At 37.8% G+C, this 18,777-nt stretch overlaps 1 protein-coding gene across 2 annotated transcripts in view; it reads left to right on the top strand.

The window, feature by feature from the left end:
- The first annotated feature begins 1,791 nt into the window (after window positions 1–1,791).
- ddx6 (DEAD (Asp-Glu-Ala-Asp) box helicase 6) overlaps window positions 1,792–18,777 on the top strand; it is a 47,803-nt gene continuing 30,817 nt past the window's right edge. The window contains exons 1-6 of one of the 2 annotated variants that reach the window (XM_063038371.1): window positions 1,792–1,910; window positions 9,560–10,042; window positions 12,436–12,499; window positions 13,454–13,558; window positions 14,072–14,201; window positions 15,519–15,665. In XM_063038371.1, coding sequence (XP_062894441.1) covers window positions 9,834–10,042; window positions 12,436–12,499; window positions 13,454–13,558; window positions 14,072–14,201; window positions 15,519–15,665 — 655 coding nt within the window. In that variant the 5' untranslated portion in view covers window positions 1,792–1,910; window positions 9,560–9,833. Of the gene's footprint in view, window positions 1,911–8,282; window positions 8,302–9,559; window positions 10,043–12,435; window positions 12,500–13,453; window positions 13,559–14,071; window positions 14,202–15,518; window positions 15,666–18,777 lie in introns of those variants that run through there. The other variant, XM_063038372.1, reaches the window with a different exon arrangement.

The raw sequence follows: 18,777 nt of genomic DNA, 5'->3' as shown, positions 1-18,777 counted from the left end.
AACAAACAACCAATGTGCAAAAGAAGGCAAGTTATGCAAATAAAAAATACTGAGAATATGAGCTGTAGAGTCCTTAAAAGGGAACCTGAAAGTTGTGGAATCGGTTCAGCATTGTGGTGAGTGAAGCTATCCACGCCATTTCAGGAGCTTGATGGTTCTAGGGTAGTGGATAGCAATATTCTTTGACCTCTTATAATCACTGGGCCACAACATTAAAACACTTTTGAGATAGGATGAGATCATCTATGATGCCTATAAAGGGGAGAATGTTCATTTCATCTGCCAGTATCCTGAACCAGCATGGATAGACTTCTCTCACCTCAACACTGAACTGTTTCCATAACCAATGGACCCACTTTCAACTCATGTTCTCAATATTATTTATTTGTTTATTTATTTATTATTATTTGTTTTAATAGCTTGTCTTCTTTTTCCACATTGGTTGTCAGTCTTAGAGTGCAGTTTTTCATTGATTGCATTGTATTTTTTGTTCTACTGTGAATGCCTGCAAGAAAATAAATCTCATGAAGTGTATGGTGACATATATATACTTTGATAATAAAGTTACTTTGAACTAGTTTCACCTTTGGATAATGTACTGGACACTGCAGTTCAGTTTGAGAATGGCTGTGTACAATCAAGCAAGGCCTACTCTAGAACATGTAGTGATACTGAAGAAACTCACAGTTCACACAAATTTAAATGGTAATCATTTTTTTTGAAGTATAATTACTGTGGTAATGCAGGTAACAGAGCATCCAATGTGTACAAACCAAACCACCTAGGATAGCAATATGATAATGAACTGTGTTAAATTTAGAAAAAAGAACCTTTACATAGAGCTTTTTTTCCAAAGGACGTTTTACGTGCATTTCTGTAGTCCTGAAGTATGGTCGCAAACGTAATAGAGGAAACGTAACAACCAATATGCGCAAAGCAATTTCCCACAAATAACAATGTGCTTACATATTTTGAGGGTGTCATAATTAGCCAAGCGTACTTAAAGGCAAATTCCCAAATTAACATCTCAACTCCCCCAGGAATCACAATAGTTTACCTTGGAAATTTCTTCCCAAGGCTGTATATAGATTGAGACTTGAATATAAAACTCAAAATCTTAAGAAATAAGACCGGCGTGTTATCCATTTAAGCAGACAGTGTACAAGCACACAAGGTAAGTACCCCAGAGATTTTTAAAACTTCTTTGTCACAGCACTGTCAAATCATTCCCACTGCCCGGCTTTCATGCTTATCGTGGACCTGTCTTCTGGTTCAGATTTCAGGCTTTATGCTCAGACAACCTTAAAACTGACTTGTTTATCAGGTATTTCCTCAAAAGGAATGAACGATCTGTACGAATAGTCTCCAACTCTTCGCAGACCTTACAGTGGAACAACCAGGAGAGGGCGCGAACACAGAACAGCAAGGCAACTAACAACCAGAGGCAGAGAGGAGAGATAAACAGAATAAACAGAAACAAACCACGCGGAAGAGAGGAAGAATAAGACCGAGAAGGAGGGAAACATATAACTGAAAGTGATAATATACATTCTAGCTTTATCAGGGAAAAAGTCAGTATACAACATCTAGCTTGGCGAAATGGAAGTCACGTGACATTTCCCTCTCTCTCGCTCTCTCTCTCTCCCCCCCCCCGCACTAAACTTAAATTAAATTCGAAATTGCCTCCATTTTAGTATAGCTTGTAGTTAATTTGTGGAGTTTCGTGAGGTAACGATGGGGTTTTGTAATCGGGCGCGATAGCTTTAATAATTGATGTGATATATTCGATGCTCCCTTGATGACGTTAGGGGGGCTGAGGGAAAGACGCCATATTGGAATCGGGCAGAGCTGAGAGACAAAAAAAGAGAATATATGTAAGGCGAATCGGAGCAAAATCGCCGCCATCACGGGTTTGTTTTTAAGTATTTTCTCTTAAACTCTTCTGATGAAGCATTAGGGCCAAGGATGTGCCTTTATTTTTGAGAACAGCACTTCCCCAGCTTTTATTTATAAAGCTGCGTAGGAAGTTGATTATTTTTCTTCTCTTCCGTTGATTTGGTGCAAGGCCCAAAAGTCTTTCGCGTTTTTTAAAATGTGTGTTTGGTCGTGTTTTAAATGTCATTTTGTATTTAAAATGATTCCAAATGACGTTCTTCGTATTTTTTTTGGTGAATACCTTAAAATTATTGTTAATTTCTGCTAAGAAGTTTCTGTCCGGGGTACATGGTAGGGAAATGTTTGGGTTTGTGCCGTCTCCTTCCCTCCGAGGTGACAGGACGCGTGAGGAAGCCCAGAGAGATGTGTTGTAAATATTGACCCATTTACCCCGGGACTCTCCCCTCACCATAATCCTGGACATGCTTCGTTCTCCGTCCGTTTTCCAATAGAACTGGTTGTATTTTTCTGTGTCTATATTTTCAACCGAGTTTCTGTTTACACTTTGAAGCTGTGTTTTCTAATCCAGTTTTAATTTCCGCCTCTGTCACTAATGTGACGTGTAATGTGTTTTGCGTATAAAATCGCCATTTTTAAAATAAACTTAATTACAGGAGATGGTTTGTAACTGTTAATTGCTTAATTTTAAGCTATTGGGTAATTGTTTACTTTTAAGTAGGATTAACGTAGCATGTAATAGTTATGTTCTGCTTGGTATTCGCTGTATAATTTTTTTAATAATTTAAATTTGCATTCTTGAAGCATAAGAAATTTTGCAATTTTAATCTTATCAACGCTTGTTTTTATTGCAAATTATGCATTTTAATCAATGGATTAGTGGGAATATATTGGAATGAAGTAATATAAACTTTATAAAATGTTATATGTAATAATGTTGTGGAAGAAATGCTCCAATAATCAATTCCCTCTCTCCTTTTTGATTCCTCCTTTATAAAGTACGTATTTAGGTTGGGTGGTGTTTTAGTTTGAGGAAGATCCTCCTGAATTACTTTGTAGCTTCTCATTCAAAATCAATTGTTTTTATTTCATCCATCTAATAATGTACGGTTTCAGTGGGGTGGGTGGGAGAAATTCATTAGAACTGGTGCCCTTCTGAAATTTGGTAGGTTGATTTTGTATGGTGGTCGTATGAACACTTATCACTATAACTTGCTGCAGTTGTTTTGATTGGCATTAATGAACTGTGCTCCCGTGCAGTAGAAGTTTAGAGCAGGTTTTATAACGTTGAGTTTCTTCATAATTAAATTTGACAACACACTTTTGTAAGACAAATACAAAAGTGGGTAAGCTAAGTGGCCAGTAGGAACCTTACAAAATACCTGCTAGTTATTCATTTTAAATGTCATATGAATGCTGATTATATTATGATGTAATAAGTTGCGCCACTGTACCGTCTACAAGGTTAAAGAGATGAAAGGTGTATTTAAAAAAAATTCCCAATCAAAAGTTGATCTCTCTTCTTCCACCCTCCTCCCCCCCCCCCCCCCCCCGATGCTGTCGGCGGATGCTGCCAGAGCAAGGTTTAATCGACACGGATTGTAGATTTGGACTCCAATTCAGGTTTAAGATGTGCTCTAGTTCGGGTCGCTCTTTTTCTTGTTACTATTGGGCGATTTTTTCAAAAATCGGGACGGCCTCCAGAGAACGAACACTGAGCTGAATTGTACTAAAATATGTCTTTTGATATTGTTTTATATTCTGTGTTTTCACTTTTTTTCCCGTTGGTGCGTTTTTTTTGCGCGTGGGGGGGGGGAATCGATTTTCTTTGAACGGGTTGGTTCCATGGTTCTTTGTTTCGTCACTGGGGAAGACGAATGTCAGGGTTGTATTCTGCATTCATACTTTAATAAATATTCTTTGCATCTTTGAGTGGTATGGTATGAGTCGTCCAGACTCTTTAAATGATTAGGACTGAAACGTCTATCTGGATATATCAATACAGTTACACTTGTGTTTCTATATTGCCATCTGTTTCCATTTCAGCAATGCAGTCCTAATCACAATTTTCTAGTTGCCAGTGTGGAGAAAACTTGTAGAAATGTACATTATATAGAATGTATATTTTGAAAATGGCTTGGGTCTAATGAAATTCTGGGTTTTTTTGCCATAGTGTCACTTTCCAGTGCTGATTCCCTTGATTTCCATGATGCCTGAAAATGTATGGACTTGAATATGCTCAGTGACTGATCCTCTGCAGTCCTCTTAAGCAGAGTTTGAAAAATTAATTGCTCTCTGGATGAGAATTCTTTCAATTTTTTCTATAAAGTCTTAATTTCCACACTAAAATCAAAGTTCTGCCTGCATTGAAATACATTAGTGCAAAGTTCTTAATTGCACTGGTTTATCCTTTTGACATTTTGTGTGCTTTAATTTAGAAAGATTGTGGAGTTGGTTTCAATAATTCAAATGTTTATATGCAGTAAGACCAACAAATGGGAGAGCAATTTTATTTTAGTTAAGCATTTTTTTGCGGCAATGATCATAATCCAGTTGGATCTGACAGAGTCCAGTACCCTGTGTAATTTACTCTCTAACACTTATCCGGTATAAGTTTGTAGGTGAACTCAATAGTAGTTGCTAGCCTTTGAGCTTATTGCCATGAAGAAATATTGGCTGGGAAAACTACAGCAAAGAAACGTGATAAATGAAATCATGGGATCTTTGCAGTCTGTTAACGTGCAGAATCCACTGGCATTCACTACCAATGGCCCACACTCACCATAGGCAGTGTCTGAGCCCCTTATTTTGTCTCAGAAGCTGGACTGCCCACTCTGGCCCACACAGGAAGCCTTTCCATGGTATGCCATGGTATTGATTTGTGTCAGATTCCTAGGATAACAGTGTGCAACAGTAGGGAAGACGAAGGTTTATGCCAAGAAGCAAAGGAAAATACTTAATGGCTGTTTGTCTGACAGGAAGGCACTGCTCACATCCTGGAAAACCATCCTGACCACTAAACAAGCTACCTCTGGTGTTACAGGCTACAACAAATAAGATGGATATTGACAGAAAAGTAATTTAGCAGAAGTAGGCTCAACATTCTTTGGGATGAATTCAAAATCATTTACAGGGTGTGCAGTAAATTTGTTCTCAGTAGAATAATGAAATTGAAATCTAGATCCCTTATCTACGAAGCTTGTAGATAGTACTAGACAAGGGGGTGACCCATTGAGGCACCCTTTGAGAGAAGGGTAGTGCAGTCTGATGTGACCAGAACGAACATTAAATTTTCCTGAATGCTATTGGTATCGCTTTGCTTTGGAAACTGAAGTAGAAAACCTCAGTTTATTAAAGAAGAATGACACGTAGCAAAGCAAATATAGCTCCTCCTCATTTAAAAAAGGAGGCTTTTAATGGCATCATTTCTGGTTTATCTGCCACCCTTTTGCCTTGTTGTCATTCTGGAGACGAGCAGCCCTTTCATCCCACGTCTCTTCATCTCTTCTGTTTGTTGTTTCTCTCTGATGCTGGAGACGTGCACTCCTCTCCTCCTCTGTCTCCTCTTCTCATCCTTTTTTTGCCCTGACTCTTTGATCCTGGAGTCATGCGGCCCTGGCCTCATCCGATTCTTGTTCTCTCCCTCTCCTTGCTGCTTCCCAACGACGTTTGGCACCATCTCTTGACCATAGTGTCCCCCTTCCCTTTCCACGTGGCATAATTAGGCTGACCATTTTTTTTTTACCCTAATGCTGGATAGAAGATACGAAGCAGTAACACCAAAGGATGCTGATTATTCTAGATGATGTGGTTGGCGCTCTCCTAAATGGGCGTGATATAGTCACCGCTGTTCTTTGACTGCAGCAAAGGGTTTTATGGGTGTCTTGAATTATGTCATTACAATAAGATTTAATTATCTCTTAGTGTTGGCACGTGGCCAAGTGGTTAAGGCGTTGGTCTAGTGATCTGAAGGTTGCTAGTTCGAGCCTCGGCTGAGGCTGCGTGTTGTGTCCTCGTGCAAGGCACTTAACCACACATTGCTCTGCGACGACACTGGTGCCAAGCTGTATCGGCCCTAATGCCCTTCCCTTGGACAAGATCGGTAGCGTGGAGAGGGGAGAATTGCAGCATGGGTAACTGCCGGTCTTCCATACAACCTTGCCCAGGCCTGCGCCCTGGAAACCTTCCAAGGCGCAAATCCATGGTGTCATGAGACTAACGGATGCCTGAATTATCTCTTATTGATGGGTGGCAGTTAGATCTGTCCCAATCCTGTACATGCTGATGATGATTAGCAGAATGTGACCCCTCGAAATAGAGCTGCCCTGCCCTTTTGCTCCGGTAGGTGTCGCTGCTGAGGCTGGCCGTGCGCATGCGTCGGGCTGTCGCGTCCCAATTTCCATGATGGCGGATTGGCTCTCTAGTGAAAGGGAGTCTTGATTTTTGCAAATGAGCAATTTTATACGAATATATAACCCTGAACTTTGCCTGCATTCTGTAAATTAGCGCATTTTAATTCGATTGAGCCGAAAAAAGCGCCGCTGTAATGCACTGTTTGCGCTAATTGGAGGTCACAAACGGAGCACGAGTTTTAGTAGTATATAGATGATGAGGCAGGGTAACAAGCTTTTGATAGAAATCATGGAAGAGCATAGAAAGTGTTAACATTTTAAAAAGGAAGTTAGGAAAGTAAGTTCTGAAAGAAATCTTGGCAAATGTGATGGAGAAAAATCTTTTAAAAAATCTTTCTTTTGTGCGTAACTGGTAATGTGCAGGCCCAATTAGGGATTAAAAGGAGATTGTGGATATGTGTGTTCAGTTTTTAATATTTTGTAATGAATTTTTGATAAGGGAGTTATCCTGCTTTGTCTGTAAAGTGAATATTATAATCATAGTTGAAGAGAAATTAAGGGAAGTTTATCACCTTTTGAAAAAGTATAAATTGCCATACCCAGTTTGACTATGTCACAGGCTTTTTAAAAAGAAAGGAAATGGCAGGGGCTAGCACTACAGTTTTTAATCCTTTGTGACTGCAGGATTTGTACAGAAAGATTGGTGGATTGATAGTATGATATTGTTTGAAAAAGAAATAAACCAAATAATTGCAGCCCAGTTGCTTTAAATTTGGCATATTATTGAAATCCATGCTAAGGAACGGCATGCACCTTTATTTTGAAGAGGGCCGATCTGCAATGAAAAGGATGTGTTTTATTAAGTGAAGATCCATTTTAGTTTTTAAGATGCCAAGGAGGGTAGATTGGAATTGGTAGTCTGAATTTTAGCAAGGCTTTGAAGTGATCAATGTGTGGCAAGTTAGTAAACTATTGGCAATTGGTAGGAATTAAAGAATAATACTTGATTTTGAGATCTTTTTGTAATGTATCAATGAATTGGACAAAAGTTGGCTGACAGTGAGGTTGAAAGCTTTAGATTGCAGGAAAATATAAATAGTTTGCACAGAAAGGTGGCAAATGAAATTTAATCCAGACAAGAATGAGTTAATGCATACAGGTGAAGCAAGGATGTTGAGCGGTAATGTCCAGTTTCCTTTGTTCCTTTACGTATACAGATCCTGTTAATAAGGTAGGTAGTCGAAGGGGCCTGCAGAAACAAAAGAAAATATGCAGATCTTGGAAATCCAGTCAAAAATGTCGACTGTACTCCTCTCTTTTCTCTCTCTCTCTCCCCCCCCCCCATAGATGCTGCCTGGCCTGCTGAGTTCCTCCAGCATTTTGTGTATATTGAAGGGGCATGCAGATTGCTTTCCTTGTATTTTGCCCTGCAGTTGTCAATTTTCATTTTTAATTTTGTTATAAATTGAATTCTATTTTTGTCTATAATTATTTTCAGATAAATTGCTTGGAAACATTAATATTTATAAAGTTAATTTTAAAATGGAGATGGTTGGATACGTTCTTGTGTCCTTTTAACTGCATTAGTGCTAATAATGTAATCTTATCTAACTTTGACATTGTGGATGTTCCAGCAATCGATCAATGTTAAATCATAGATGCACTCACTGGTCTTTAAGCCTGACAATTTCTGGCTACATTATGCAATATAATTTTGTTTTTTGATTGATTTGTGAGAAGCCACAAGCTTGGTTAGAATAAGAGAGGCAAGCTGAAGGAGGCTGTAACGTCCCTTGTCTGACTTGTCATTCAATAAAATCATGGCTTATGACAATACAAAGATTGCAGATGCCTGAATCTCGAGCAGAAAATAAACTGCTGGAGGAACTCAGTGATTGAGCAGCATCTATGCAGGAACGGGATCAAGTTCCTCTGGAGTGCACTGCCTTTCTATTGAAAATGGGAGCATAGTTTCCTGTCAGCTGAATGTCTGAAGTTGTCTCTAACAACCTCTTAATTGGACTAAAATTCAACTAATAACTCTTTCAAATTTAAGGTAAATGAGTTTCATTTTTAATTTCTTCTAAGTTAACTAAACATGTTTTGACTTGATTCAAAAATATATATCAGTTGAAACTTGCTCCTCTCCCTCAGGGCATGGAATAAGAACTGATTCTGCACCTAGTCTAATCTGGTGCAGGTTTAGAGGACAGTCCAGGCCAATAATGGGGACTTCTATGGAAGTTCAGCATATCCTAATTAACTCGTGGTTTTCAAAAGTAATTTGGATTGATAGTCTGCTTGCTGTAATCTAGATGTATTGTATTCATTAGTTACCTTGTTGATACAACTGACTGCTTTAAATACTATTTCATAAATTATGCTTTCAACTGATATTATGGTGACATGCCATATTGCCATTGAGGTGGATTCCAACTGATGCCAGGCTAACTTCAGTATTTCTCCAGTATTTGAGATTATTTTAGTCTGCCTTTTGATCTTAAATAACATTTTTGATATTTAAATTTGTATGCTTATTTTAAAATGATTACATTTTGTTTTGATATAATTTTTAGTTATTAGCCGTATTACTTTGCCAGAATCATGAATTGTGGAAAGAGAAAGGCAGTTCCCTTCAATAGGCTCCTTTGACCACTAAAAAGAACTCCTCATTTGGCATTTGATTGTTTCATTCTAATGTGATCATGTGCCGAAAATTTCTGATCAATGTTTTTGAAGAACTGCACAATTTTTTTTTAAAGCTGAAGTTTGCACAGCATCAGTGGAGGGAGATTCGGTTGACAGTTAAAGTCAATAACTTTTCGTTAGAATTGTGTGGATCAAATCCAGAAAAAACTAAGGAAAAAGTGATTTGGTTAACAGATCTCTTCATTCCAGTTAGTTGCTGGGAGTGTTTGACAAGTGTCGAATGAGAACTGTAACATATTTGTCCCATGTTTCCAAGTAAACAGGGAAACTCTGAAAGCAGTATTGTACATGAAATCCAAAATTCTATCATTATTATGTATTTGTACTCTGGAAGTGAAAGGCAGTGATGAATTTGTTATTGAATGAATGGATCATGTCGGAATCTGAATGTGGAATTAATGTGAAAATTGATCATAAAACAATTTTTTGATGCACTGTGTTTATACATTGGACTTCCTGATTTTGTGAAACTTTTTAGTTTCTTGAAGTTCTTTTTAGTTTAAGCAACATTGTCAAAGATAGTTCAGAGGGGCCTTGTTGCCATTTAGTAGGTTTGAATGGTTGTGCAATCTTTTTTTAAAAAAATTGTTTTAATTGCATTACAGGTGAAAGTGAATACATTCAAGACCTTTTTATGAAAAAGGATTTATGTGGCAGAATATTGTCTACTAAGCATCAGTGCAAGTGACTGCTTGACTTTTTAAAAAGACTCGTATGAGAGCTTGCTTTGATTACAACGAGAGGACTCGTATACATTGAGCGAACTTTATCTCTTCATTTGAAGAGGTTTAAGCTATTACAGTTTCTGTATGAACATTGGGCTGTAAACTGAACCTGCATATTATATATATATAATTTTAAAAAATATATATATATAAAATGACCACAGCCAGGACGGAAAATCCCGTTATTATGGGTTTGTCTACTCAGAATGGGCAGTTGAGGGGCCCACTGAAACCTAGTGCAATCCCAGGAGGGGTACCACCACAGCAAGTCTCACAGACCAACCAACAGCTACAGCAATTAAAGAATGCCAGCACACTTAATGGCACTCAGCAGCAAGCACATACAACCAGCAGTACTATTAAGTAAGTATTTAAAAAACTCTTTGGAAGCTCAATATTCTGATAGTAAAGTTGTCACATTATTGGCGTTCTGGCTTCTGATATTTTGTATGAATTCTGGATGTTCCAATGATGTGCTTTTGCAGATTTAATTATTGTAATGGAAACGCGTTTATCAATTTGCAGCAGCAATGTCTTACAAATATAATTGAAATAATGATCAGATCTGTTCTGCTGTTGGTATAGGGATAATTACTGTGTTATCAACAGACCCTTAATTCTAATAACCCCACTAGGAATATTATTGCACTGCTTGGCTTTTTGGCTGTAATTTTGCTTTTTGTTTTTTGTCCCTTTTTTTTGTAAGTGTGATAATATTACTGGTAACTTGGGATTCTTGCCCTTTTCAGAAGGCTATCTATTTGGTGTTTTTTTTTACTTGTGTTTTTCTTAGAAGTTGAATTTTGTGTAACCGCCATCAAAACTTGGTCATCTCAGTTTAATGGCTGGAAGAGAGGTGTAGGAGGGTTCAGCTAAATGTTGCTTTTCTTTAATTCCACCAACTGAGATATTTGAGCTTTAAATTGTGTGAAGCGCTGCTTTCAGAATTACCTGATTTTCTTCAGTTGTAGTGACCAGGTATAATAGGGGTAGGTTTGAGAGAGCCAGCAGTCATTCTGAAATTTTCAGATGTGAGAAATGTGTGAAATCTCAATTTTATATTCTATAAACTTTTAAGTTGTAAAACAATTTGCTATGCTAAAACCATAATTTTCATCATTCATTTAGGTTGCATTAATAATTTTCTTGCTGTATTTTTGTGATTTTAGGCAGATTGCATGAATGTACTTTAGAAATGTTTTTACCAGTGTAAAAGCTCGTTACTTGTTAATGTAGTGGGTGGGTAATCCACAAAATTTAGAGCAGTGTTTTCCTTTTTGTTATACGAGTAATATTACTGTGACTGTAATGGAACTTAAATTTACATTATTACTGAAAGCATAATTGAGAGGAAGAGAAAAGATCATCATCTTCTCCCCCCCCCCAAAAAAAAATTATATGGGTACACATGTTTTTGGCAAGTTATGTGTGAAGGTGGATGGTAAAATATTGATCATGTGAAATGATAAAGGATATTGGATTAAATTGACCTCCGGTGGAGAACTTGAGTCCAGGTCTTCTAGGCTCTCAAGTTCCTTTTGCATTTAAATAACCTAAACTTTCTATTCAATTTGACTTGCCATCTCCTTTCTTTTGTATATATTAAAAAAAAATACCCAGAACATTTAGAAATGTTTGAAAGGGTTATGGGTTTTGGAATTAGTTGGGTTATTCTTCTGAAATAGACTTAAAGTAGTCCCTGAAGGAAGTATAGGAATTTGGGATATAATGATACTTTCAGACTGGTAATTTCATGTTAATTCTGTAACCTACTTGATGGTATGAGTTTCATTTAATCATTTCTAAAATACTAAACCTTTTAATTTAGGATAAGAATTTGTCTGTTTATTAGAATTTTTTTCCCAAGGAACAAACTAACTTGATGATCTACAGTATTATTTTCATTTTATAATCTGTGAGCTTCATGTTAGAATTACTGAGCTAAATTTTATATCAGTGGGTTATGCTTCCTTTGCAGTACTCTTACATTCTAAGAGAACTAGCTGTTTATTTCATCCTAGTTAATTTTAATTGAGGAAACAAGTTTGTAACCAATTTATCTTTATCCAGTAGTCATTTTATTTTGATCCAAAAGAGAATAAAAAAAACTCCATCCTTTCATTCCAGCATTAATTAGTTCTGAGTACAGTGTTGCAATCTAGCCTCTGAAAAAGAGGGTGGGGGGGAATATAATTGTTGTAAACCTGAAATAATTCAACTGTATAAACGCTGCCTGACCTGAGTATTTTTAGCATTTTTTATTTGTTTATTTTGACTCTTGTACAATTGTGAATAACCGTTAGCTACTTCCAAACTTTTTAAAGACAAATTCCAGATTTTGAGTCCCGCCCCCCCCCCCCCCCCCAGTTTGTGTGAGTCACTGGCAAGGTTGACATTTGTCCATCCATGCCTTTGTGAAGGTGGTAATGAATCACATCCTAAATCAGCTTTAGTTAAGGAGTTCCAGCATTTAAACCCAATGACAAAGCAAAGAATGACTAAGGATTTGCTGCATGCCTTGCTACCACAAAACTTGGTTAAAATTAAATAGCACATTTAATATTGTATTGGATTTTCTAAAACGATGGAAAAGGGAAATGAAGTTGCATTTTTGGTGCAGTTTTTTCTGACATATAGTTTCCGAAATTTGTAATAAGACAATCAGTTGTAGATTTTTTTTAAGGCTTAATTTAGGACTTTTTTCCTTCTGTGCAATAGTTGCCATTAATGTAAACGTTTGTGTTTGTTCACTATAGACCAGGTGATGACTGGAAGAAAAGTTTAAAGTTGCCTCCAAAAGACAGGAGGATGAAAACTTCGGTAAGCAGAATCCTAGAAATCCAACCACTTTCAATACCACTTACTTCAAATTGTTCTTTGAATTAAACTGTGTTTGCTTGTTGTCCTTTAGAAATCAACAGTCAGGATTAATTTCAAGATTTTAAAAAAAAATCCTCATCTTTGCCCCACCTGATAGACTTTCAAGATTAGTCTGAATCTATTTAAATTTGTTCCTCTTTCTAGTCTAGCTGGAGGAATCATATACATGAATGTAAAAGCTGTATTTTGAATTAATTGCTGCTCCTGAAATTAAGTTACTATTACTAACTCTTGCCTTTCTCCGGAAGGATGATTTGGCTCCAGATTACTTGTGATTATGGGTGCTTCTTTGGCCTTGATCTTTACAGCCAGTTTCCATAAATTTGGAACAGATGGTTACATTGGCTTGATTATTATCCACTTTTAGAGAATGTGGCATAAGATGCAGTCTTCAGTTGATTATTAAGTGTAGAACATTCCCATAATGAATTGAGGAAGACTGGATAATTTGAAATGCAGGTACTGTCTCAATTGGAGAATAAATTCAGAAAGTCTGAGGGTCTATACTGATGAATATCCAAAATATATGGGTGGCTTTAAAGTTGGGAAATGTCAACTGTGATCGTATTTTTATTTCTTTGTAAAATTAGTACAATTTGTTCACTGTGTCCAGTGTTCGGTCTGAAAATTCCCACTAAATTTGGCTGTACTTTTTGTAGTGAAATGTACAGCAATTTTTTTATTAAATTGGGTGATATCTATAAATTAATCTTTTAGAAACTTGTACCATTGTGATAACTGTGGTCTGTAAGAGTTTCATTTGCATGTTTTCCACAGTATCAAAGTGCTTTCCTTCACTCAAATTCTGTTTGTTAACTTGTTTGAATAGTGATTACATTTTTAAGAGTTGCAGTTGTACTTTGCACATTGTCAGCTTTGTTTTTCAATAATTAGGATGTAACTGCCACAAAAGGAAATGAATTTGAAGATTATTGTTTGAAACGAGAGTTGCTGATGGGCATTTTTGAAATGGGTTGGGAGAAACCATCTCCAATCCAGGTATGTCTGTGATCCACTTCATTTTGTACTTGCAATCTTAAAAAAGACTATTCAGCCCTTTAGAACATCACCTACTGCTAGAGAAGCAATCGCATTAGTCATATTCCTTTCCTTCCCTGAACTCTGCAATTCATTTTATCTCACTTTCCCATCATCTCCCCTGTTGATTCTTTTATTGTTATTAATTGGAGGTGCAAAGTAATTTGCTGTAGACAGTTGGCTTACGAGTAGATCTTTGGAGTGTAGTAGAAAACTTACAAAGCTTGTATGGACAGCAGTGGAGATTAGGTCAAACCCAAATTGCCGGTTGCTATAGCACCAGTTGTTGCACCAGTGGTGCCAAATAATGGTGTGATGTTGTACAGAAAACAAAACCTCAGTTATGCTAAGTGTGAGCATTTATATGTTTTGAGTGTTCTGTAAGCTATTTCCCTATAAGTTTCATTTTTTTAAATGAGGACAGAAGTTTGAGCTTTTATTTAGCATAATATATTCTGAACTCGTGTTTCTCAGGAGGCAAGTATTCCTATTGCATTGTCTGGCAGAGATATATTGGCCAGAGCCAAAAACGGAACAGGTAAAAGTGGAGCCTACCTCATTCCATTACTTGAAAGGCTGGACCTGAAGAGAGACTGTATTCAAGGTTTGTGTAATTTCTGTTTTAATCTTCAATTGTAGCTGAGTTCCCCAGCCTCATACTTCCAGTGATCCCAGTTAATTCAGACAATAGAGAGCGGTAGGAAAACTACTGAGGTTATCTTTTTCTGAGCAGTATTCACTTGTAAGACCATAAGATATAGGAGCAGAATTAGGCCATGTGGCCCATTAGGTCTGCTCTGCCATTTCATCATGGCTGATCCATTTTTCCTCTTGGCCCCAATCTCCTGCCTTCCCCTTGGGTAATAATGCTGATAGAGAAGAGGTTCCCTCTGGAATGTGTGGCCAGAGTGAAGACTGTTGCACCATGTATGGCTCAGCTGACCAGGGAGGATGGAGAAAGATCAGGAGATCAATGCTTAGGGGAGCAGACATTGCAGAATTTATTCCCGAATGGTATGTTACCTCTTTGTGCCAGTTCTAATTAGGGATATTATTAAAGGAAATTCTAGAGAAGGATGGAGGTGGACAGTCTGAAGTCATGATCCATTTGGTGTAAATGACATCCTCAGAAATGGTATGAGGTCCTGCAGGTGTTCACAAAGAAGATGAGGGTCCAAACTGCAGAAATTATCAGTATCAGAATGAGAAGCAAAAATTATTCAGACAAAAAGACTGAGATAATGTCATAGTGAATGTGTTATAAATGCAAGAAATAAATTAAAGATCAACTGCTGACAGTTAACCACACAAAATTGATGTGACAATAAGATCTGGCTAATAACTAGGCAGAAATGGATTCAAAACATTCCTACATACAGGGTATTCAATAAAGATAAAGAAGGAATAAAGGACAGGGAACAACAGTTGATTATTAAAAGGATTATTGCACTGCTGGAGTGACTATAACATAGGTTTCTAGAACTGTTTGTATTTCTGTTGTATCTATTTTTCACTGGGCTGGGGAAAGGTGCTCTACGTAAGATAAGAAGATTTAAGTCTCTGTTCCTTGCGTAACGGGAAGCTTGTATTGAAAGGAAATTGTATTTGTGTAAAATCTTCTAACTAGCTGGGGAAAACCATGGATAAGCTTGAAACTTTTAACCTGGAAGCTAGGTTTTCCCCCATGAAACCATGATCAATATCCATGATTGCTGACAGCAGTGTAGAAAGATCTATGCATAAAGAACCAACATGGCACGTCTCTTTACATAGGGCAACGCAAATCCTTGGAAGATGGCGGTTGGATAAGCTTGACCTTTTGCAAATAATTTGTTGCAATAGAATATTTTGATTTCTGCTATTTAATATCTACTGATGACAATGTATTAATAGTTTTTTTGCTTTCTCGTTCTTTTTGCAGCTATGGTGATTGTGCCTACCCGAGAGCTGGCACTGCAAGTCAGTCAGATCTGTATACAAGTCAGCAAACACATGGGTGGTGTAAAAGTGATGGCTACCACAGGAGGAACAAATCTCCGGGATGACATCTTGAGACTTGATGAGACTGGTGAGTATATAGCTTGATAAATTGCAGTGCAGTCCCTAGGTAACAAATAGATTTTGGTTTTACAGGCATTCACAAGTTGGAAAAATAGACAATTTACTAGATGTGGTAACAATATCTCACTGTATAGTAATGAATGCAAACAGGAAGTCTTTTTTATATAAATAAAAGCAGAGAGAGGGGAGTAGTTCTGCTTTTTGGAATGAGAATATGTTGCACTGTTAAATCTAATATGGGAGTATGTTCATATGTAAGAGTGTCCATAAGTCAGGCTTTTGTAATCTTGAGATGACATGTAATGTATTTTAAAATGGCTAAAATTTGTATAAACTTATCTTGTCTCTTGTACACTGGCTAGACTGGGATGCTGCTATCTAACCCACACTTTGGAAGACCTATGAAATGTCTCTCAATAAATGGATTATATCGTGGAAATGCAAGTATAGGAATTAGCGAAGTTCAAAAGCATTCTTTGTAAGATGAGTCTCGTACAAGTTGGAATTGTTACAGGATCAACTCTTGGTGATTTGCAAGTGAAGTTGGCATTAGGATTACTCAAAATGAAGTTAATAATTTATATTTGTTTATTGCATGGAAGTTTTTAAAAAAACATTTACACAACTTTTAAGATTTTTTCAGAGCGTAGACGTGTTTTTAAAAAAATGTATATCAGAATCCTTTATTATCGCCAAGTATGTGGACACATACAGGGAATTTGATGCCGGTTTCCCTGAGCTCTTGCTGTACAGAATCAGAAAATAAACAAACAAAACAATAGTACAAATAATCGTGAACTACATACAACGAGGTGTACCTGTGTATGTACAGGTGGACTTGGTTTATAATAGACTAAAATTCAAGTGTTCATAAGACTGATGGCATACAGAAAGAAACTGTTCTTGTACCCATTTGTCCTGGCATACAGTGATCTAAAGCGCCTACCAGAAGGAAGGAGTTGGAACAGGTGATGTCCAGGCTGTGATGGGTCTACAATGATGCTGCTTGCTCGCTTCCTGACTCTAGATGCATATAAGTCCTGGAGCGAGGGCAGCTTTGCATCAATAATCCTTTCCGCAGCCCTGACGGTTCTTTGGAGTCTATTCTTGTCTTGTTTGGTAGCTGGTCCAAACCAGACAGTGATGGACGAACAGAGAACAGACTGGATTATTCCTGAATAGAATTGAATCAGCAGCTCCTGAGGCAGGTTGTACTTCCTGAGTTGACGTAGGAAATACAACCTCTGCTGAGCCTTTTTGATAAGAGTGTCTGCGTTGGGTGTCCACTTCAGGTCCTGGGAGATTGTGACACCCAGAAACCTGAAGGTCTCCACAGCAGACACAATACTGTTGAGTATAGTGAGTGGGGGGGGGGGAGTATTGGGGGGCTCCTCCTGAAGTCCACTATCATCTCCACAGTCCTGAGCGTATTTAGCTCCAGATTGTTCTGACCATACCAGAGGGCCAGCACCACCCATCTCTATGCAGACTAATCACCGTCTCGGTTAAGGCCAATGACAGTTGTGTCGTCTGCAAACTACAGGAGTTTAACAGATGGATCCTGTGAAGTGCAGTCATTAGTGTAAAGGGAGCAGAGCAGTGGGGAGAGCACACATCCCTGGGGGGCACTGGTACTGATTGTCTAGGTGCTAGAAATGATGCTCTCCAGCCTCACTTGCTGCACCCTGTCAGTCAGGAAGCTTGTGATCCACTGACTGATGGCGGGGGAGACAGTGAGCTGGGTGAGTTTGGAGTGGAGGATTTCTAGGACAATGGTGTTGAACACCGAGCTGAAGTCAACAAACAGGACCCTTGCAGAAGTTCCTGGGTTGTCGAGGTGGTGTGTGTCATGTTCTGTTATTGTCTCAGTTCAAAATTTTTCCTTGTTAGGGAATTTAAAATTCAGGAAATTAAATTTAATTTGCTAAATGATAAATATTAGAAGTTTTACATGCAGTTTAATTCCTTGAGTTTGTCATGAAAATAGTGATGTTGATGGAATTCGGCACTCTTATCTGAAGTGATCTTGCTTGACTGAAGAACTTAGTGTTTGTGACATTATTGACAGTTTTAGCAAAAGAAAGGGTTTATCCACTTAAATTAATGACTTGCCTAGGCTGAAATTGTGGGCAGAAAAATACTGAAAGAATGTTCTCATGCTATAATATTGTTAATTTATAGACCCTGTAGCAGCTCTTCTGATAACTATTCATTTTGTCCAAGTCCCTTGCTCTCTTTCCACTGCTCTACAGAATATTCTGCATTAAGCATTTAACTAGTGTTTAAGAAGTTAATGTTGAATCTGCTTCTTCTTCCATTGAAGCGGTTCATTCCAGAACATAATCATCTATTGTATGAATTGTCCGTTGTTGTGAAATGTCTTTATAAGTCATTATTTCAATCAAAATCCCTCTTAATTTTGGACAACTCCATGAGTATTTCCTCTGTTCCCTATAATTCATTTTGTTGTAGACAGAATAATCTGAGATGCAGGTTTCCCCCGCCATCCGAAGGTGGAGCGTTCCTGTGAAATGGTTTGTAAGCGGAAATGCCGTAAAGCGAAGAAGCAATTACCATTTATATGGGAAAATTTTGTGAGCGTTCGCAGACCCAAAAATAACCTACCAAATCATGCCAAATAACACATAAAACCTAAAATAACAGTAACATATAGTAAAAGCAGGAATGATATGATAAATACACAGCCTATATAAAGTAGAAATACTTTTCCACAATCATTACTGCACTGTTCTCCGTAGCAAAAATCTCATGCAAGCGCTGTCGGCAGAAAATCTCACGCAAGCGCTTTTGGCAAAAACATGGCGCAAGCGCTCTCCAGTAACCTTTAAGCTATGAAGCTGCCAAATCATACTAAACATGTAAAAATACACAGCCTATATAAAGTAGAAATAATGTGCGTACAGTGTAGTATCACTTACCAGAATCGGGAAGACAGTGCCGAGCACACTGATGATGGTGTGTTAGACTGAGTCATCGCAGGTTGGGTGGTGCAGTGGCCCCCACCCTCCAGGCCACCGACCGATATGTTGCCGCGAAGCATGCGGGGTGCAGCAGTAGCTGGGAGGCACACAGCACATCTTTAAGAAAAAAGCCGAAAT

This window comes from Mobula hypostoma, chromosome X2, assembly GCF_963921235.1.
Source record: "Mobula hypostoma chromosome X2, sMobHyp1.1, whole genome shotgun sequence".
NCBI lineage: Eukaryota > Metazoa > Chordata > Chondrichthyes > Myliobatiformes > Myliobatidae > Mobula > Mobula hypostoma.
The sequence above is the reverse complement of the archived record's forward strand: the minus strand, read 5'-3'. Positions and strand labels throughout refer to the sequence as shown.